Source organism: Barbus barbus (genome assembly GCF_936440315.1).
Source record: "Barbus barbus genome assembly, chromosome: 26".
Lineage (NCBI taxonomy): Eukaryota > Metazoa > Chordata > Actinopteri > Cypriniformes > Cyprinidae > Barbus > Barbus barbus.
In genome coordinates this window covers 28,690,102-28,713,695 of record NC_136754.1, presented here as the reverse complement: position 1 = coordinate 28,713,695, position 23,594 = coordinate 28,690,102, and the positions used below count along the sequence as shown (strand labels likewise).

The 23,594-nt window shown below is 35.7% G+C and overlaps 1 protein-coding gene across 1 annotated transcript in view; it reads right to left on the bottom strand.

Annotated features, from left to right (window-relative positions):
- Positions 1 to 17,337, bottom strand: part of LOC306846541 (parathyroid hormone/parathyroid hormone-related peptide receptor-like) — a 126,859-nt gene extending 109,522 nt beyond the window's left edge. Inside the window, exon 1 of the mRNA XM_079379987.1 lies at positions 16,399 to 17,337. Within this exon, the coding sequence (XP_079236113.1) occupies positions 16,399 to 16,473 (75 nt within the window). The 5' untranslated portion in view covers positions 16,474 to 17,337. The remainder of the gene's footprint in view (positions 1 to 16,398) is intronic.
- Between the last annotated feature and the right edge of the window lie 6,257 nt (positions 17,338 to 23,594).

Sequence of the window (23,594 nt, the reverse complement as noted above, 5' to 3'; positions counted from 1 at the left end):
TTTTTTAAGGATTTTATTGAGAAGTTTAAACAGACCCTCTCTCTCTCTCTCTCTCTCTCTCTCTCTCCCCCTCCACACTCACTGAACTCACACAGTCAGTCACCCACCCAGTCACCTACCGCACACATTAGGAGCACAGTGACAGGAGATCTCTGATAGTTTTAATTTTCTGCTCTCCATAGTGTATTGTAAATTCATGAAATTAATCACATATCTCAGACTGTCTTGTTCTGTGTATGTAATTTTTTATGAAGTGTTTGGAAGCTGCTCTTTAAAGATAAAAAAAAAAGTGTTCTTTTTTACTGTAACTTTAATAAATTGCCATTAAATCACCGTTCAAGATATCCTAAATCAGTCCGCAATGTAGCATCTTCAGTATCTTGGAAGCATGTGAAAAAATGTTTGGTGTGAATTTTTGGTTTCTGCTTGAAGGAGTATGAATTTGTTTACAGCCCGTTTAAAAAAAAAAAAAACACATAAAAAAAAAAAATAGCCGATTTCCTGTTGGTCGTAGCTAATGACTGTAAATTAGAAAGTTGTCCGGATTAATAAGAACAATTTATGTACCGAGTTTGGTGTCTGTAGCTATCATTATATATATATATATATATATAATCATTAATAATTATATACCATTTAATGTTGATCAATATTAATTCCAAAATGTGTTTATATATTATTACATTTTAAAGTTTATCTTTTGAACATGACTAATTTTCTAACATTAAAAAGATTAATAAATGCTTTAAAAAAATTGTTCTTTGTTAGTTCATACTATCATGGAAGAATTAACATGCTGTAAAAATATATTTTTCATTGTTAGTTCACGTTAATTAATGCATTTCCTAATGTTAAGAATTGAGACCTTATTATAAAGTGTTATCAAAATCTTTAATGATTTATAAGCATTTTTTAAAGATTTTAAAAAACAGACCCTCTCTCTCTCTTTCTCTCTCTCACCCACTGGCTCAATCCACACAGTCACTCACACAGTCACTCACACCCCACCCCCACCCCCACCCCTCACTCAGCTGCAGGCTGACAGGGATCTCTCACTCAGAAGCAGTCTAAGTCTAACTCTCTGATAGTTTTCAAATTTTCTCCTCTGCATAGTGTATTGTAAATTCATGAAATTAATCACATATCCTCAGACTGTATTGTTCTGTGTGTGTAATTTTTTATGAAGTGTTTGGAAGCTGCTCTTAAAAGATAAAAAAAAAAAAAAAATGATCTTTTTTACTGTAACTTTAATAAATTGCCATTAAATCATCGTTCAAGATATCCTAAATCCGTCCGCAATTTAGCATCTTCAGTATTTTGGCATCATGATAAAAAATGTTTGGTGTGATTTCCGTGTTTCTGCTTGGAGGAGTATTAATTTGTTTACAGCCCGTTTTTAAAAAAAACCCACATTAAAATAAATATAGCCGACTTCCTGTTGGTCGTAGCTAATGACTGTAAATTAGAAAGTTGTCCGGATTAATTAGAACAATTTATGTACCGAGTTTGGTGTCTGTAGCTAAAACTAACCCCCCCATTTTTGACAAAAGGTGGCGCTATAGAGTGCCTCTTCCACGCCCGTTTATGAGCTTTTTCCAGTGTCTAACTATCATTAATACTGATATGTGTGTTGAGTTTCATGACATTCTAAACATGTTATCTGCCTCAAAATCACCAGAAACGAATTTTCAACTTTGACACGTTGCCATGGCAACATAATTTTAGATATCAATATTCCCTTCACAGTTTTACATCGGCCATGTTTTGACATTATTCTGGTGAAGTTTGAAGCAAATAGAGTAAAAAGAAGATGCTGAATTCAAAGCATTTTGAAAACGACACACTTCCTGCAGCCAGTTGGTGGCGCTATAACTTTCAGTCATTATAGTCACATCTATCCGATCGGCATCATACAACGAACAAATCACTGAAGTTTGATCTACATCATACAATGTATGTGGACGTTATTAGGCATTTCCTGGGTCTCATTTTTCGCCATAACTTCATCGCCTCGCCAAGGGCAAACCGTTCGACATATCAAAAATATCTTCGCAATTTAGCGTCCCCAATGTCTTGAGATCATGTTCACCGAGTTTGGTGGCAATTGTATGGAAATCCTCAGAGGAGTATATCAAATTCCAGAGCATGCGCTTTTCAAACAGCCCTGAATAGCCGACTTCCTGTTGGGCGGAGCCTATGACATGCTGCGCGGAAGTTGTTCAGCTCAATGAGTTCTATATGTGTACCGAGTTTCATATGAATACGTGCAAGTATGTGTGAGCTATACATCAAGCTTTCTGACAATTTTCCAGGGGGCGCCGTAGAGCCCCTGTGCCACGCCCGGGTCCCAGCCTCAGCGGCGTCCTAATGGCCGCAGGTTCCAACGTGCGTGCCAATTTTCAAGAGTTTTCGGGCACGTTAAGGCCCCCAAAAGTGCCCGGATAGTCGAAATAAAAAATAAAAAAAATAAAAATAAATATAGCTGCGAGCAGCGATGACGGGCCCAAGCCGTCAGCATACGCCACCCCGGTGGCATCGATAAAACGGTGCCCAGCGAGCACAAGCATCACAGTAACCCTCTGGCAGTTTGGTTTTAAGGGATACGGCAATTAAAGGGTTAATCCAAACCATCAACTCTGTGAAACACACACACACAGAACAACATATAAAACTTTAAATTCTGTGAAAATATATTTTTCATTGGTAGTTCATGTTAGTTAATGCATTTACTAATGCTAAAAAATGAGAAATTATTATAGTTACCAAAAGCTTTTAATGATTTATAAGCATTTTTTAATGATTTATTTTTCCATTAACTAACATGAATAATTTTTTCTAACAAATTAATAAAGTAAAAAAAATATTGTTAATATTTAATGTTATTTGTGAATTAACCAATCTTAAAAACCTATATTATTTAACTGTTGTTAGTTAACATCAACAATAATTATATTCCATTTAATGTTTATCAAAATTAATTCCAAAATGTGTTAATATATTATTCAAATTTAAAGTTTTATTTTTTGAACATGACTATTTTTCTAACATTAAAAACATTTTGTTCATTGTTAGTTCATTGTAAGTTCATACTATCAATGAAGAATTAACATGCTGTGAAAAATAAATTTTTCATTGTTAGTTCATGTTAATTAATGCATTTCCCAATGTTAACAATTGAGACCTTATTATAAAGTGTTATCAAAATCTTTAATGCTTTATAAGCATTTTTTAAGGATTTTATTGAGAAGTTTAAACAGACCCTCTCTCTCTCTCTCTCTCTCTCTCTCTCTCTCCCCCTCCACACTCACTGAACTCACACAGTCAGTCACTCACCCAGTCACCCACCGCACACATTAGGAGCACAGAGACAGGAGAACTCTGATAGTTTTAATTTTCTGCTCTCCATAGTGTATTGTAAATTCATGAAATTAAGCACATATCCTCACACTGTATTGTTCTGTGTATGTAATTTTTTATGAAGTGTTTGGAAGCTGCTCTTAAAAGATAAAAAAAAATTGTGTTCTCTTTTTTCTGTAACTTTAATAAATTGCCATTAAAACACCGTTCAAGATATTCTAAATCCGTCCGCAATTTAGCATCTTCAGTATTTTGGCATCATGAGAAAAAATGTTTGGTGTGATTTCCGTGTTTCTGCTTGGAGGAGTATGAATTTGTTTACAGCCCGTTTAAAAAAAAAAAAAACACATAAAAAAAAAATAGCCGATTTCCTGTTGGTCGTAGCTAATGACTGTAAATTAGAAAGTTGTCCGGCTTAACATGAACAATTTATGTACCGAGTTTGGTGTCTGTAGCTATCATTATATATATATAATCATTAATTATTATATACCATTTAATGTTGATCAATATTAATTCCAAAATGTGTTTATATATTATTACATTTTAAAGTTTATCTTTTGAACATGACTATTTTTCTAACATTAAAAAGATTAATAAATGCTTTAAAAAAAATTGTTCTTTGTTAGTTCATACTATCATGGAAGAATTAACATGCTGTAAAAATATATTTTTCATTGTTAGTTCACGTTAATTAATGCATTTCCTACTGTTAAGAATTGAGACCTTATTATAAAGTGTTATCAAAATCTTTAATGATTTATAAGCATTTTTTAAAGATTTTAAAAAACAGACCCTCTCTCTCTCTTTCTCTCTCTCACCCAGCTCCTCAATCCACACAGTCACTCACACAGTCACTCACAGCCCACCCCACCCCCACCCCACACTCAGCTGCAGGCTGGCAGGGATCTCTCACTCAGAAGCAGTATATCAACTCTCTGATAGTTTTAAAATTTTCTCCTAAGCATAGTGTATTGTAAATTCATGAAATTAATCACATATCCTCAGACTGTATTGTTCTGTGTATGTAATTTTTTATGAAGTGTTTGGAAGCTGCTTTAAAAAGAAGAAAAAAAAATAAAAAATCTATTTTTTACTGTAACTTGAATAAATTGCCATTAAATCATCGTTCAAGATATCCTAAATCCGTCCGCAATTTAGCATCTTCAGTATTTTGGCATCATGATAAAAAATGTTTGGTGTGATTTCCGTGTTTTTGCTTGGAGGAGTATTAATTTGTTTACAGCCTGTTTTAAAAAAAAACCCACATTAAAATAAATATAGCCGACTTCCTGTTGGTCGTAGCTAATGACTGTAAATTAGAAAGTTGTCCGGATTAATAAGAACAATTTATGTACCGAGTTTGGGGTCTGTAGCTAAAACTAACCCCCCCATTTTTGACAAAAGGTGGCGCTATAGAGTGCCTCTTCCACGCCCGTTTATGAGCTTTTTCCAGTGTCTAACTATCATTAATACTCATATGTGTGTTGAGTTTCATGACATTCTAAACATGTTATCTGCCTCAAAATCACCAGAAACGAATTTTCAACTTTGACACGTTGCCATGGTAACATAATTTTAGATATCAATCTTCCCTTCACAGTTTTACATCGGCCGTGTTTTGACATTATTCTGGTGAAGTTTGAAGCAAATCGAGTAAAAATAAGATGCTGAATTCAAAGCATTTTGAAAACGACACACTTCCTGCAGCCAGTTGGTGGCGCTATAACTTTCAGTCATAATAGTCACATCTATCCGATCGGCATCACACAACGAACAAATCAATGAAGTTTGATCTACATCATACAATGTATGTGGACGTTATTAGGCATTTCCTGTGTCTCATTTTTCGCCATAACTTCATCGCCTCGCCACGGGCAAACCGTTCGACATATCAAAAATATCTTCGCAATTTAGCGTCCCCAATGTCTTGAGATCATGTTCACCGAGTTTGGTGGCAATCGTATGGAAATCCTCAGAGGAGTATATCAAATTCCAGAGCATGCGCTTTTTAAACAGCCCTGAATAGCAGACTTCCTGTTGGGCGGAGCCTAAGACATGCAGCGTGAAAGTTGTTCAGCTCAATGAGTTCTATATGTGTACCGAGTTTCATATGAATACGTGCAAGTATGTGTGAGCTATACATCAAGTTTTCTGACAATTTTCCAGGGGGCGCCGTAGAGCCCCTGTGCCACGCCCGGGTCCCAGCCTCAGCGGCGTCCTAATGGCCGCAGGTTCCAATGTGCGTGCCAATTTTCAAGAGTTTTCGGGCACGTTAAGGCCCCCAAAAGTACCCGGATAGTCGAAATAAAAAATAATAAAAAAAAAAATAATAATCCTTAGAAGAACAATAGGGCCCTGCGCCTTACTGGCTTGGGCCCTAAATATAGCTGCGAGCAGCGATGACGGGCCCAAGCCGTCAGCATACGCCACCCCGGTGGCATCGATAAAACGGTGCCCAGCGAGCACACACAATACAGTAACCCTCTGGCAGTTTGGTTTTAAGGGATACGGCAATTAAAGGGTTAATCCAAACCATCAACTCTGTGAAACACACACACACAGAACAACATATAAAACTTTAAATTCTATGAAAATATATTTTTCATTGGTAGTTGATGTTAGTTAATGCATTTACTAATGCTAACAAATGAGAAATTATTATAGTTACCAAAGGTTTTAATGATTTATAAGCATTTTTTAATGATTTATTTTTCCATTAACTAAAATGAATAATTTTTTCTAACACAAATGAATAAAGTAAAAAATATATTGTTAATATTTAATGTTATTTGTGAATTAACCAATGTTAAAAAACAACATTATTTAACTGTTGTTAATTTACATCATTAATAAATATATACCATTTAATGTTGAAATCAATGTTTTAATGTTTAAAATCAATTCCAAAATGTGTTAATATATTAAATATTAAATTTTAAAGTTTTATCTTTTGAACATGACTATTTTTCTAATATTAAAAATATTTTGTTCATTGTTAGTTCATGTTAATTAATGCATTCCCTACTGTTAACAAATGAGACTCAATTATAAAGTGTTATCAAAACCTTTAATGCTTTATAAGCATTTTTTAAGGATTTTATTGAGAAGTTTAAACAGTCTCTCTCTCTCTCTCTCTCTCTCTCTCTCTCTGTCTCCCTCTCTCTCTCTCTCTGTCTCCCTCTCTCTCTCTCTCCCCCTCCACACTCACTGAACTCACACAGTCAGTCACCCACCCAGTCACCTACCGCACACATTAGAAGCACAGTGACAGGATATCTCTGATAAGTTTTAAAATTTTCTTCTCGCCATAGTGTACTGTAAATTCATGGAATTAATCACATATCCTCAGACTGTCTTGTTCTGTGTTTGGTGTGAATTTGTGGTTTCTGCTTGGAGGTGTATGAATTTGTTTACAGCCCGTTTTGAAAAAAAAAAACACATAAAAAAAAAAAGCCGACTTCCTGTTGGTCGTAGCTAATGTCTGTAAATTAGAAAGTTGTCCGGCTTAATGTGAACAATTTATGTACCAAGTTTGGTGTCTGTAGCTATCATTATATATATATATAATCATTAATAATTATATTCCATTTAATGTTGATCAATATTAATTCCAAAATGTGTTAATATATTATTAAATTTTAAAGTTTCTCTTTTGAACATGACTATTTTTCTAACATTAAAAATATTTTGTTCATTGTTAGTTCATTGTAAGTTCATACTATCAATGAAGAATTAACATGCTGTAAAAAATTATATTTTTCATTGTTAGTTCATGTTAATTAATGCATTCCCTACTGTTAACAAATGAGACTTAATTATAAAGTGTTATGAAAACCTTTAATGCTTTATAAGCATTTTTTAAAGATTTAAAAAAAACAGACCTTCTCTCTCTTTCTCTCTCTCACCCAGCTCCTCAATCCACACAGTCACTCACACCACACCCCACCCCCACCCCCTCACTCAGCTGCAGGCTGACAGGGAACTCTCACTCATTGAAGCATTGTAACAACTGTCTGATAGTTTTAAAATTTTCTCCTCTGCATAGTGTATTGTAAATTCATGAAATTAATCACATATCGTCAGACTGTATTGTTCTGTGTATGTAATTTTTTATGAAGTGTTTGGAAGCTGCTCTTAAAAGATAAAAAAAAAAAAAAATCTCTTTTTTACTGTAACTTTAATAAATTGCCATTAAATCATCGTTCAAGATATCCTAAATCCGTCCGCAATTTAGCATCTTCAGTATTTTGGCATCATGAGAAAAAATGTTTGGTGTGATTTACGTGTTTCTGCTTTGAGGAGTATGAATTTGTTTACAGCCCGTTTTAAAAAAAAACCCACATTAAAATAAATATAGCCGACGTCCTGTTGGTCGTAGCTAATGACTGTAAATTAGAAAGTTGTCCGGATTAATAAGAACAATTTATGTACCGAGTTTGGTGTCTGTAGCTAAAACTAACCCCCCCATTTTTGACAAAAGGTGGCGCTATAGAGTGCCTCTTCCACGCCCGTTTATGAGCTTTTTCCAGTGTCTAACTATCATTAATACTCATATGTGTGTTGAGTTTCATGACATTCTAAACATGTTATCTGCCTCAAAATCACCAGAAACGAATTTTCAACTTTGACACGTTGCCATGGCAACATAATTTTAGATATCAATATTCCCTTCACAGTTTTACATCGGCCGTGTTTTGACATTATTCTGGTGAAGTTTGAAGCAAATCGAGTAAAAATAAGATGCTGAATTCAAATCATTTTGAAAACGACACACTTCCTGCAGCCAGTTGGTGGCGCTATAACTTTCAGTCATAATAGTCACATCTATCCGATCGGCATCATACAACGAACAAACCACTGGAGTTTGATCTACATCATACAATGTATGTGGACGTTATTAGGCATTTCCTGGGTCTCATTTTTCGCCATAACTTCATCGCCTCGCCACGGGCAAACCGTTCGACATATCAAAAATATCTTCGCAATTTAGCGTCCCCAATGTCTTGAGATCATGTTCACCGAGTTTGGTGGTAATCGTATGGAAATCCTCAGAGGAGTATATCAAATTCCAGAGCATGCGCTTTTTAAACAGCCCTGAATAGCCGACTTCCTGTTGGGCGGACCCTAAGACATGCTGTGCGGAAGTTGTTCAGCTCAATGAGTTCTATATGTGTACCGAGTTTCATATGAATACGTGCAAGTATGTGTGAGCTATACATCAAGCTTTCTGACAATTTTCCAGGGGGCGCCGTAGAGCCCCTGTGCCACGCCCGGGTCCCAGCCTCAGCGGCGTCCTAATGGCCGCAGGTTCCAACGTGCGTGCCAATTTTCGAGAGTTTTCGGGCACGTTAAGGCCCCCAAAAGTGCCCGGATGATTGAAATAAAAAATAAAAAAAAAAAAAAAAAAAATAATAATAATCCTTAGAAGAACAATAGGGCCCTGCGCCTTACTGGCTTGGGCCCTAATGAGCCATTGGTAGGCTGATTTCCTAAAGAGTGTACGTTATGTTAATTTGTGGTGCTTTCAAAACATTGCTCAGTTTGTTTAACCGCTCCGGCCAGTCCAGCACTGCATATCGGCTCAACCAACGGTGTGAGTTTGAGGAAAGAAGTTTCTGTTTGTCTGACCAATGGAGGACTGTGAGAGTTCTCAGGAGACCACTTATTTAATCACTACACAGACTAACAGTACCAGGATTTAACTGGACATGCCTACAGGGACACTAAAATGCAATTAAAGCCACATATTATGGACACACTGGTTTCTCCCATCAAGTGTTCGCATTGCAAGGTTACAAGGCATGAATTCAGAAAAAAGTCTGATTGCAATCATGACGGTTTGTACCTAGTAATAGATGCACAAATGGATGGGCCAATCAGTGGGAATTCTTCCTGAAGGTCAAAGCTGTCATAGTAACTGTGCTGATAAAGTAAAGTGATTTGCACTGTCAATTTTCACTCTCAAATCCAGCTGAAGCACATTCAGAACACTGTAAGAACAGAAGAAATATGGGTGGGGGGGGGGGGGGGGTGAAAACCAAAGCGGATCAATTTGTTCACTGTCTTTTTGTGTAACCGCAATGATTTATGATGTGCAACTGGATGTTCGGTTCACTTAAACTCGCCAGTTTTTTAGCCCATATGTCTGGAAAAGATAGCAATGGTATATGGGGAAAAAAACTGAAACATTGTTCTGCATACTGTATAAGATGCTTATGAGTAAGAAGGATAGCTTACATCTTCTGTTGCTGTAAAAAAGTTTTGAAGCTACATTAGGACGCACAGTGGCTGCAACGATAATGCAATTCAAAGATAATGTATTCATTCAAATAGTGTTCATGTAAAAGTGCAGATCTCAGCAAAAACATATATTAGACATGCATGAGTAACACTCAATTATTTTAAAGAGCCTACAGTATGTAAACAAACAATACAGTATGCATACAGTAGATATGCTCTGTGAAATTGAGAAATCATTAGAATATTTATGTCGCAATAAATATAATCTTTTATATTTTTTCTGTTTTGTTAAAAGAGGGTTCAAAACAAAACTACATCATGACTTATACTTTTCATTTGTAAAAGAAGCAAATTTACTTAGCAATTTACTTCATTTCGACTGCTGATGTATCCAAGAATATTCTTAAATTTAGCATTTTTCCTTGTTGCATTTATCTCAAAACCCCTCTTTTGAAGAAGAAAGTACAAATCAATCAATCGTTTGTTCAAAGGACTTCTAAAAACTTAATTAAAAAATGAGAAATACTTCTTTGGGTAATAACAACAAACTCTCTGCACATGTGCTTCAGTTTTAAAGGCAAAAATAACAGGACAGATTGAGTGTGTGTAGTGAGGCCAGTATCTGCATCTGTTGAAATGGCAAAATGTGCCCAAATTATGTAAAAAGTCATTTTAAAATGTATTTCTGGGTAGCACTTTACAATAAGGGTTCATTTGTTAACATTTGTTAACTATATTAGTTAACATGAATAATACCTATACAGCATTTATTAATCGTAGTTAATGTTAAGCTCAACATTTACTAATACTGTACATTAAAATCAAAAATTGTGTTTGTTTACATTACTTAATGCACTGTGAACTACCAAAAACATTATACAAAGGTTGATAAATGCTGTAAAAACATATTGCTCATCGTTAGTTAATGCATTAACCAATGTTAGACCTTACTGTAAAGTGTTACAACACACTGAAGTTTAATTCATACATATAACACAAAATACATGTGTGCCAGTATGGTTTATCAGCTGGCTGGTTTATCATCAGATTATCAGATTTGATGACACAGTACTGTACAACCACTGACCAATGACTGAGAACTGACACTGAGGATGTCCTAATATGTTCAGTTTAATGAATGAGACTTTTGCCTATACACATTTCAATGCTTTTAGTACTTCTTCAGAGCAGGGCTTATAGGAAATCAGCATGCAGTGCATCTGGTTGTTGTAGCAACTCCACGCACTTGCTGCAAATCAGAAACTGCATTGTGGCTGTCTGATCGTGCCGTGCTCATTTTTATTCATGAGTTTACACTCATTCACTTTACACACTCACTATGCCATAGTAATTTTAGTTCTTTATCAGGCTTATCTGTTATTCAGCAAGAACAAAGAGTGACTGCATTTTTTCTATTATTCTTTTGATTTTGCCATTTATTTTGAAGTCATTATCTGTTCTGAATAAAGCATTCAGCTTCAGTCACATTCCTATCATATATTCATCTGCCAGCATGACTGATTGACTCATTTTAAGCAGTATTAAATAATAAATAATTAAGTTTAGTCAATCTAAAGTTGATTATAGAATGATTGTGGAATGATTACAAATCATCAAATAAGACAATGCATGTTGGCAACTGAACATATCCCACACCAGCTGTACAATTTCAGAGCAAATATTGATATATAACTCACACAAGGGTTGTATGGTAAAGGTACATGTTTGTACCTAAAGTGTCCATTTTGGTACCTTAAAGGTACATATTAGTACTTAAATGCACATATTTGTACATTTCAATGTACAAGGTTCAATGTAGATATTTGAACCTAATAGGTACAAAAGTGTACCTTTTGAAAAGGTACCGCCCAAGTGACAGCTTTTGTACCTTTTAATTGAAACGATTCATTATGCAATTGAGTTATTTATTTTTATTTTGAGATGGCAGACTTCTCTTTGGTGACAACGATCAACAACTACACTTTTTCTTTTTTTCTGACAATTCATCACACTTCAATGTACATCACAATATGGAAAAAAGGATCTGCCGGTAGTTCCGTTTCATCGCGGCTTGCAGCTCAGACTCAGACCGTTATTCTTTGTGCACAGTGCTGTAATAAGACCATTCAAACCAGATATGAGATGAACACTCAAACAGAATGAAACAACGCAGGAATCTTAAGATGTGTTTTTCAAAGGTTAACTCGTTTTTTAAGAGAATCACATGGTGATAAACGGGCAAGACTTCTGTATGGTTTTACCAAATAATTAATTTCACAATGTATAGCTATTGACTTCCAAAGTATTGTTTTCTTTACTATGGAAGTCAATTATCTAAAAATGCACAAAGTCTCCTGTGAGGGCTAAGTTTAGGTGTAGGGTTGGTGTAGGGCAATAGCACACACAGTTTGTTCAGTATAAAAACCATTACGCCTATGGAGAGTCCCCATAAACCACAAAAACCAACGTGTGTGTGTGTGTGTGTGTGTGTGTGTGTGTTGTCTGTGTGTGTGTGTGTGTGTGTGTGTGTGTGTGTGTGTGTGTTCTGTGTTTGTCTGTGTGTGTGATTTTTTTCCCCCGCTAAATAGCTTTACCATTACCTTATCGTTACTTTGAGATGCACAGCTACACTCACTTATGATTTATGAATTCTGTCTGGCTCCTGAAGCACCCACATATTCAATGATTGACTAGTGCCCAGATCTCAACTCCTGCAGTGAGTAAGACCTGCAACATGACCTTTTGTTATTGTCATTTTGGCTAAATGTGAAGCCTGGGTGATAGGTCACAATATTTGTCTCCAATGACAAGAGTATATAGTGTCCTTACTGTTATTCTGTCGACAAATATGCTTGCAGCTGAGTAGCAAAGTTACAACTTAGTCATACGCCAGGCATTAGTTGCATGCCATGGCTCCTGAGAAGTTGCATTTCCTCATTAATAAATGGAGGAACATAGTGAGTCACTTCGTCCAGACAACATTTTCTGTATTAAGGCGTGCTGGGTGACCCACTGAGGATTGTATTGTATCTGATTGTAACTGAGTGGTTCACCTTCAGAGTATCCGCAACTAGATCTTTGCCCTTTAAAAAATGGGCTGCATGAGCAGTCAAAATGGTGCGCTTGGATGATTTTATATTCCACACAAAGTAGGAAATCATGCAATAAAGGATTTGAACAAAATCTGTAAAAAAAAAAAAATATAGGGTTTATTGTCAGATATCGGAAGTTCTGGCCATTTGTTCACTGTTACTGTTCCATTGAGGCTGATTGTTAGCATTACTGTTTTATTTCAATTATGCTCTGAATACAGGTTGTGCTGGAATGGTGTCTACAATCATTAATTTAATCAGTCAGTGAATTAAATGAATTCAACCACTGTGTCTTGCATCTAGGATAAGGCATTGCACACAGAACATATCATTATGACCTCAAGTTCAAGGCAGCAGTTCAAAACAGTGAATCTAATTACCATATGGACAAGAATTCACTTCAGAAATGAACAAAGGTGTTTGTTTGATGTATGAAAAAAACAACCCACACTCAAAGGTGGGGAAAATGAAAGAACAGTGGTCCATCCCTCAAGTAGAGTTCAGGACACTTGTACACTTTAAACACTAATTCAGCTGACCTGTTTCCACAACTTAACTAAATGCATGGTTGCAGGTTGCAAATTCTAATTTATGGTAACACTTTAGTATAGGGACCAATTCTCACTATTAACTAGTTGCTTATTAGCATGCCTATTATTAACATATTTGCTGTTTATTAGTGCCTATAAATGACTACATTACACATCCCTAATCCTACCCAATACCTAAACTTAACAACTACCTTGCTAACTATTAATAAGCAGTAAATTAATAGTTTATTGAGGGAAATGTTGTAGTTAATAGTTAGTTAATAGTGAGAATTGGTCCCCAAAGTGTGACCAGTTTTGTTTTCTTTCCCTCATTCATTTAGAAAGGTACCATAATCTCTCTCTCTCTCTTTTCCAGGGACTCTCATTTGATCACATTCAGGCTTTACGCAAACTTATTTGGGGTGCATTTTTGATCACATCATACAGCATATTATCACAAGTTATGCACAGCAAGTTGCATGCTACAGTTGCATTGAAAAAAATATACAGAAAATCAGTGATTCAGTCATAACTACTATAGGTAGTTGAATTACAGCTGAAATTCATTCACTGTTTAAAAGACAATGAAACAATGTGGTACAGGTACAACTACAGTCGATTAAAAAAAAAAAAAAAAAAATATTCCAAGACTTCAGAGGCCAAATGATTGTTTTGTGTGAGAAACAGACTCAAATCTGACGATCACTGTCTTCTTTCAGCATTAAACCCAAATTACAAACACATTCAAAAATTGCTGCCTGAAGAATCATTACATCAGCTTTGATTGTGAAACACCATTGCCTCTCGTGTCACATGACTCATTACATCATGCTAAAGTTCAGATTTATCTTTTGAATGAGATGTGGCTGCATTAACAGAGCGGGAATATTTTTAGCAATTACAAATTTTGGTTTCGCTCAGTTCCAAAGATATTTCATGGCTTCAGAAGACTTGGAATGCACCACGACTCATTTACTTTTGGTCAGTTTTTGCATTAAATAACTGTGACTGTACTTTTATCTGCCTGTTATGTGTTTTAAATTGATGAGAAGTGTTTAGGTTTATCCTACAGTCAATACAGACCGTCGCCTGGGGCCCCAACATGCCTGGAGGACCCCGCAGGGAGATATACATTATGGTTTTAATACAGTTACTGCCAAATACACATTCTTTGTTCTCCATTGACAAAATGCGATTGGCACACCAGCATACGGCACAAACAAGCACAAACAAGGACCTCATCTTTTAAAACACAAACCGCAATGACGATAACAACCAATAATAGTGCGAAGTACAAAATAAGCTTTCAAATAACTGATAAATATGTTAAATCGCAAGTGACAATAAACACAGCTTATTCGAGCGCAGCAAAGAGTAAAACATAAAACGTATCGTAATCTGCAAAACTGCATTCATGTCAAGTAGCATCACCGGTTTATGGTGTACCATATTATTAACCAAATATATTACAGACTATCCTTAGAAGTGCTCAAGATGCCACAAATGCACAAACCGGGCCCCAAAAAATATTACTTTGTGGCTATTTGAGATTCTTTCTGTGTTTAAAGCAGCATTTGGATGGCAGAAATACATTTTTGTTGGCAAAGTATCGCCTTGTTTTATCAGGAATAATCTGGGCATTGAATTCAAAGTCTGTCAACACAAAGATGCAAAAAATCTAAATGAAAAACTGGCCAATTAATCAGTACATTAACCCAACTAACCTGCCTATTAAAAATCTGCTCTCTATGAGGTTTGTTAATTTTTTAGTTTTCGTTTTATTGATTTAACTTCAATTCACTTTTGCTCATACTTCTGTCACACTTTTTGTACACACTATTTATGTACATTAATTTTGCTGCACTAAATAAATGTTTATATAAAGTTAATTTATGTGAGTGGTTGACAAGGAATTTCAAACACTCAAGTGACACATTTAAAATTTAACCATGAATTATACAATACTATTTAGGTGAACTGATAAAAGATGAAAGGTGGTTAAAAATAGTGAAACGCTTAATGGTGATCAGTCATAGCACCTAAAATATACTCTAGTCTTTATGCATTCACATAGATTTTAACTTAATGTTGACGCTTATTAATGACTTTTTTTCAGTGTGGTTGTCATATAAGTGGTTATTCAGTTTTAATATTATGTCAATATTGGTGGAACCTATTTTCATGATCTTGCCGGGGGGCCCACAAACCCACGGGCCGGCCCTGAGGGTAGGGGTGGGGTTGGGCATTATCTATGAAAGTAAAAACATAATAAACAAGCAACTGAAAGCAATGGTTTGTCAATGTAGTGATGCCTAAGGGTACTTTTAGGTTCTTAATAGTGGCATGCAAGGCGCTTGACCATGCTTCTTTTTTTGAGAATATTTTAGTGAAATATACAGTGATGACTTGTTAACATGTAATTTATCTTGCTTATAGTGAGAAGCAAAGCACAACCTTCTGTTCATGCTGCATGTGACAAATTGCAGCTTTCACCATAGAGTGGCTTTAATTATACAGTGCACATCTGACTGTGTGAAGTTCGTAAAAAGCAACATCCTTTACCTGCCACATCACTGAGAGTCAACATCCATCACTTTTGTATCAGGAGTCCTTTTTTTTATTTAATAAGGGCACTCTACCAAGGCATAAAGATGCTGTGAATATATATATATATATATAAAGTCTTATATTTTGCTCTGCATCACATCTGCGAGCGCTGATGAATTCTGAGTATTATAATGTTTTGCCAATGTATCATAAGATATGTATCACAGGATTTCATGATGAGTATCATAAGGTTTTGCGCTCAGGTTTATAACAGTAAATTAGGTTTATATTGTATCTAATATGAATCATGAGCATATCCAATTATGATATGTTCAGCCAGTGGAAAATACGAGAACATCGACTCTCTGTAAGCAGAGTATTTTAATGAGTCTTAATGAGTTTAAAGAAATGGCACATGCTGGTGATACCCCTAAATGTTACTTAATATTAAATAAAAAAATCACCATGTATCCTTGATTCTTGACAGTCTTCAGGAGTAAGTGTTAGCTATACTCTTGGATAACAAAGTCAGGCAGCATATCAGTAAGCGTTTTTGAAAGAAATTGGCATTCATTTCATGACCAGAAAATTGAAAGAAAGAAAAAAAGAAAGAAAGAAACTACACTTACCAGACCATAGACGAAACTCAGCAAGGTGCCGCAAAAGACCAACCCTAAAGTGTGCAGGATCAGCGTGGCTCCCATCCCGACAAGTTGACGCAAACTGATGTTAAGCTTGAATGGGATTTCTCTGATGTTTACGTTAAAGCGCCGTCAAAGAGCCAGTCATTTCGCTGCTGTCCGCTCTCTTCACATTACATCGCTTGCTTGTAAAATTATGAATATTATCTCACGGCTTTTCCTCGTCACAGATCTGCAGGCTCGATTCAAACTGTTCCCAGTCTCTCTCTTTCTTTCTCTGCATCTGTCTGCTTTTTTCTGAAATTACATCCACATGTCAGAACTATTTATGTCCTGCTCCTTCTGCGGTAGGAAGTTCAAATGATTCTTTGTGGAGTAGAAACCGACACTTTATTTTTAGGTCTTTAAATTTCCCTTCAGCCTCGCTGTAAAAAAAGCGACATAATAAAGCGGTGTCCCTCAGGCTCAACCTTCATTTTTCTCTTAGGACACATCAAAAAACGGCAAAAGAAACTGTTTTGGTGGAGCGACGTGGTGAGTCTAAGTTACCGAAATACACACTGAAGCCGCAATAAAGAAAATAGTCGGGCTTTTGCTACTTAGTATAACAGACTTCAAGCGCAAATGCAGTGAAACATGTCATGAAAAACATGATTCCTTTTCAGTTTTGAAATAAACTGAGCTACACTGATATCTGACAGCTGCATTAAAGCGACGATACAAATGTTAGGTAACTGTGACAAAGAAGGTAAATGGGATTTTGTTTAAAGAAAGACAAGTCAAGTCGCCGCTCAAGAACTTCAGTGTGGCTTTTAAGATTATTTCTGCGCAAGTTTAAAGTAGTCCTCATTGCCTAAAGGGCTCCAGACGGCACCCGTCGCTCAGCCTCACTGAAGCTCTGAGTGTAGTCGGCTACATGTTGAAGACGCGGATACAAAGAGGCAGGTATCGCTGACAGGCGTGAAGGATTTTGATTGGCTCACGGGGAAATGTTGAGGGACTCGATTGGCTGACGGTGTCTAGGGGTTCATTACACCTCGACTCAAGATGACACGCGCTTCTCGCCCCTTTTGCACAAGCTTCGCATTCAGTGCTGTACTTTATGTTGGCAGACGAGCGTTTCTTAGCAGTCCGCGTCGACACCGATGAAATTATGCAAATACAATGCTGGATAACATTTGGATTTAAATTTTCGCTGGCTTCTGAAATGCATCTTTCAGCAAGGTTTTAATATTTGCTTTTTCATTGAAAACATTCTTGAACAGTCATACCCACCTGGCTTCATTTATATTATTAATTTTTGTTATGTATACTTTTATATGACACACACACTTTTTCTTGGATTAAAAGAACAAGTTGCATTTCAAGTGCATCTGTGTAGAGAATTACACTTATTTATGGTGTATACCGTGATAGTGTTTTTTGTTGTTTTTTCTACATTATTTTCTTCAGATACACTTGGGACCCTTTTGAGTTGAGTCTGAATGCTTAGAAAAGTTAATAATAGCATGCTTATCCTTCTGCATAATTTGAGGCACTTGAAGTACTACCCTGGAAATGATTTAAAGTATTAGTGGTGCTTGACTTGATGATAGTTCACCCAAAAATTAAAATTCTGTACTCATTTACTCACCCTCAAGTTGTTCCAGTCTTGTATGAGTTTCTTTCTTCTGTTCAACAGAAAATAAGATATTTTGAAGAATGTTGGTATGCAAACTGACTGTAGACATTGACTTGCATAGTATGGAAAAATACTATGAAAGTCTATGGGTACCATCAAGTGTCTGGTTACCAACATCTTCAAAATATCACTTTTTGTGTTCTTTTTTTTTTTGGACTATCTCTTCAAAAGCTGTTGGCTATAGAAAAACTTCCAATAGTGCTGTTTCAGAGAGTTTGTGATTTAAATGAAGAGGGTATGTTCAAAGAGGGAAAATGCTGCATAAAATGTCAATCTTATTTTATCAGTAGATTAATCTGTAATCTGTCACAGCACATATGGAATAGCAATTTGATATTATTTCCATTTTACATTTTTCATCTACTTAGCCTACCGAAGCCAAAGTGGGCTGTGTTATAAAAACTCAATAGTTGTCAAATGCATTAAACTTCTAAGAGTAAGTATGCCAAGAATATTCAATGACAACAGTTTAATAGGCTATTACAACAATTTCCACTTTTTTAACAAAACTGCACCATTTGATTAGTTACTGTATAAACATTTTGACAAATTATGACATTGTCACTCGCAAATATAGTAGGAAACACATACATATATTATTAGAATAGATTATTCCAGATTGATTGCTTGGTACCTTTCATTCATTCATTCATTCACATCTTTACCCTGTTTTGTCCCAGACCCAGTGGGCTATAAGAATCAGGAAGTATGTTTGCTAAATTCTGCTATTAAAACCACATCATAAACTCTGTAGTTACTCTATTGTCATCTGTAAAATGTAACCTTGAGGTGCATGTTTTTCAGTCTTTTCAAAACATTGTGCTTTTCTTTATTTTTAACATTTTCAAAAGTATAGCACACAAGTACTGAAATTTGGGAGTTGCATTTGAATAGAATATTTTGCACTGTAAATCTGCCTCTGCAGAGGTTCAGCGTCATGTTTGAAGCTTACAATGCTTATATATGGTTCTAAACTGGGAAGTTTTCATGTCAAATGAGCCATTATCGTTTTCCAAAAATGGCATCCTTGCGGGTCCAGTGTAAGAAGAAAGGGCATCATTCCACCACACGTTATTTAACACCTCCTCGTAATCCTCCACAGCGAGACTAAACCCCTGCAGTGATGATCTAAAGGCAGGCAGCAATTTCATTTTCCTATCATACACGCCACACACACACAGTACACATTTCTAAGCCTGTATCGTTATAGTTGATAGTATAGTCTCCATTAGTCGCTATATTGTCGTTGAAACAGATAGCCACTGATCTCTGCCTGCCATCTGGCAACATTAAAATCCACCTACAGCACAAGTCCCTGCTAAACGTGAAAAAAACAGCGGCATGCTGCAGCAGACAAGAGCAGATGAGCATTATGTGATGACAGTGTTAAGCCTCTTTAAGGTAGAGAGAGCTGTTCATTTCTGAAATGAGAGAGTCAGACCGTGGTGGAAGTAGCTTTCCAAATTGACCTCTTCCGTAATTGTTTGAGGGGAATGTATTGCTTATGTAATCCCTGTAATAATGTTTCATTGATTGTTGTTGAGATCGTTGAGGTTTGCCAGATTGAGGTTTTATGTCACTCTGAAGTTCACAATTATGATTTCTAACAAAAGCATCAGTTTGTTTCACAGTCATTTTACAGGGTGTGTGGAATCAATTCAATTGTTAGAAAAACCAGACTTCATTTATTTATTTATTTACTACTACTACAAACTACTACTTTTTGTCACTGGGATATCAAGAAAGTTGTGCAACATTTTTGCCCTTATGCCCAAACAATATCAAAATGAAAATGATCAAATTAACTATGTTCATTATTACAAAAAGTATATTTGAGTCATTGTATTTATGAATTGCATTTTAAATCCTTTATATATATATACAGTATATATATATATATATATACACATATATATATATATATATATATATATATATCCAGGCAGCAAAATGTCATTGGCCCAAAATTCTAATTATTGTATGTCTGTACATAAATTGCTCTGATTGAGTTAGTTGAGCATAGTGATAAACAGTATTTAGGTTTTATTCAAATGTGGAAGGAATTAAGGAACACTAATTGAAAATCCCTATATCTTCTTGAATTTTCTTTTGCCTCTTAAAAGAAGCAACAACCAATAGGTTAGAGTTAAAATGTTTGTCACTCACAGTGATGCAATTACATTTATGAATGTAATGAAGTTGTTTTGTGCAAGTAGCTTTATTAAACCAGCCATAAGAGCTCGCCCTGAACATTACCAATTAAAAGTATCAGCCTTGCCAATCAAATCCAAATCCTTTCAAACACGGATTTTAAAAATCTTGCAGCCATTATATCATAAATCCTTTTCTTAATCTACTTTATTGCGAGGTCAGGTATTCTGGATCTCTTGACTCCAGCCTGGTTAAAGACCAGAGTTTTGCCCTCTGCTGCCTTACAGAGTCATCTGTGATCACTGAGCTGGAAGATGGGCAATGGGCCGAGGTTCCTGCTCCCGGCACTGATGCAGAAGGGCTCACCTGAGTCTCCTGCAACACATCCAGCCTCAGCATACGCTCCTGACGTCTAAGGGGGTTAGTTATATAGAGAGAGAGATTCTGTGTGCTGCTCTGAAAATGCCATCCTTATAGTTGTTTGCTGTGACCTGTAATGCAGTGGAGAAATGTTTCCATGTCAGAACACTAATGAAGTAGCTTGTGACATCATGCATGTCATTTACTGTATCTTCACCTTTGGCTTTGAGGGATGCTGGATTCCAGTGCATCGAGCAGTTAAATGCCAATATATACGGCCTAAGCACTGTATGAGCACAGTGCCCTGTTGTTTCCATAAGTATTATTATTTGTATTTTTTTCAGGGCTTCTCTGGCTTCAAAAACTTCCACAAACGTCAGACTGATCGGCCATTAGGTTCAGGCAAAAGCTGGACATGGGCATGTAGCGCCCCCTTGAATGCAGTAAATTCACTTATTCGCATATCACGCATATACACAGAGCTAGTAACTGATTACATGTAATCTAGATTACCTAATATTAAAAAAAAGTACGTAATAAAACAAAAATTTAGTACTTGTAATTAGATTAAATTATATTTTAAAATACTCATAATCAGACTACAGTTACTTTTTTATTGATTACATATTATTCACACAATAGCAATACATTGATTCTCCCTAATTCTTCTTTTTTATCTTTTGGATTTTTAAGTTTATTAAATTAATATAATGTTTTATTTAAAAATTGTTGTCTTTTCAGTAAACTCACGAACCCCCTGCAGTTTCTTTATGAACCCCAGTTTGATAATGTAATATAGTGTTTAATGCACTTCATGTTGTCAACAACAACACATGGGGTATATTTTCTTTTACTTTGCATTTTTATAACAATATGGTACTAGATTATCCTATGTAAATCAAAGTGATGAACCAGATAGGTCAAAAGTATTCTAAAAGCAATCAAATTTATATTACCTGAAATGTGCAGTGTAATGGATTGCGTTTCTAACCACAATCTTTGTCATGTAATTTGAAATCAGCAACAAACTACAATTAGTCAGTAATCTACCCAGCTCTGCATATACAAATGTGACCCTGGAGCACAAAACCAGTCTTAAGTCACTTGGGTATATTTGTAGCAATAGCCAAAAATACATTGTATGGGTCAAAATTACAGATTTTTCTTTTATGCCAAAAATCATTAGAATATTAAGTAAAAATCATGTTCCATGAAGATATTTTGTAAATTTATTACCGTAAATATATCAAAACTTCATTTTTGATTAGTAATATGCATTGCTAAGAACTTCATTTGAACAACTTTAAAGGAGATTTTCTCAATATTTAGATTTTTTTGCAACCTCAGATTCCAGATTGCCAAATATTGTCCTAACAAACCATACATAAATGGAAAGCTTATTTATTCAGCTTTCAGATGATTTATAAATCTCAATTTCGAAAAATTGACACTTAAAACTGTTTTTGTGGTCCAGAGTCACAAATGATGTCTTGTACAGCACTGCAGGTTCATAGAGCTGCCAATAATAACAAAGTTGCAAACAAAAATATAGAACCAAGGCTGCCAAAAAAAAATAGCACAGATGTTATGGCATGCAAGATTCGAACACCCATCCTTTAGATTGGAAACCCAGTTATTCAGAGGGTCATGAAACTGCATATTACAGCACCAGTTAGTTTCCACTACAGTTTTGAGTGGGCATGGTGAGCTGCAGAGTGTAGAGAGACAACACAATAACAGCTTCTGATGCAGTCAGATTTATTTCATTCTCATCGAGTTAAAAGCATCAAAGGTTGGCACTAATGCATGCTGCAGTTCACCACTGCACGCTACAATATAGTATGCATGGTTTTTGAAACCGTAAACAAATACATGCATATCATGTGATAGCTATAATTGTAATGCACAAATAAATGCACAGCATTTGCATTTTTACTCTGCTTTGAATATTATACCAATTTCTCCTACAACTGAAATTAATGGGTGCTAACATCACCTGATGATACCTCTGTTAAAATCTCAGAAAATGTAGTTTAGTGTTGACCATTTTACACATGTGTGTCTGGATGCTGCAAAGACATTCCAGCTGAGAATGAGCACACAAAATATTTTGCTAAAAAGTCGCTGCTTATTGCAGTGCATTATACATTGAGGGCAATCATTTGTCTTGATGCCAATGAGTGCTTGGTAAGAACATGCTCCCTAAGTGAGAACAGTTTACTGCAAACCTGAATGTTTAGAACTTAATCAGTTTCATTAATAACTATACTAACTAACTAACTATATTGGTACTGTTTTCACAAGTAAGGTGTACATTTTCAAAACTCTTAGTATAAAAATCCAAATGAATCACACTTGTAGCACCACTGTGTTACAATGAGACAGGATATGGTTGTTGCTTTAGAAAATGTGCTTACTGTACATCATAAGTAATGTACATGTATGTATGGTCTGACACTCTGACACATACATACATTTCTGTGAGATAAACAAAGTTATGGATTGGGTCTGAAAGCTTAGACATAGCATATATGGGCCAGTAGGTGACACTCTTCCCTTCTGAAAGTGCTAATCTCTGTAACATAACAACATCTCTGGAAAGTGTCCCACCACCTGCTGTGCCAGGATCAGTGGCTTTACCCTCACCATCCTGAGCACAGAGCCCAAAATCAGCAGCAGAAACAACATTATCCAGCACAGATGTGACATAGCTTGGGACATAACACACAGAAAACTGTTACATACTGTGACCTTTACTAAACAACAGCCCTTGAGCCTTTTATTTCAAAAGTGTGCACATTTCTCATAAATTGTTTGTCTTTTGATGCTATGCTAAGCTAACATACTTTAAATATAGCATGTCAATAAATATTAAGTATTTATTTAAGTGTCTGGCATTGTTTGATAAACACCACGTGTCCTTTGTTTCCAACTCCTTTGCAGCCCATAATAACCATAGAATCATTGATTGATTTGCTTGTTTGTTTATTTT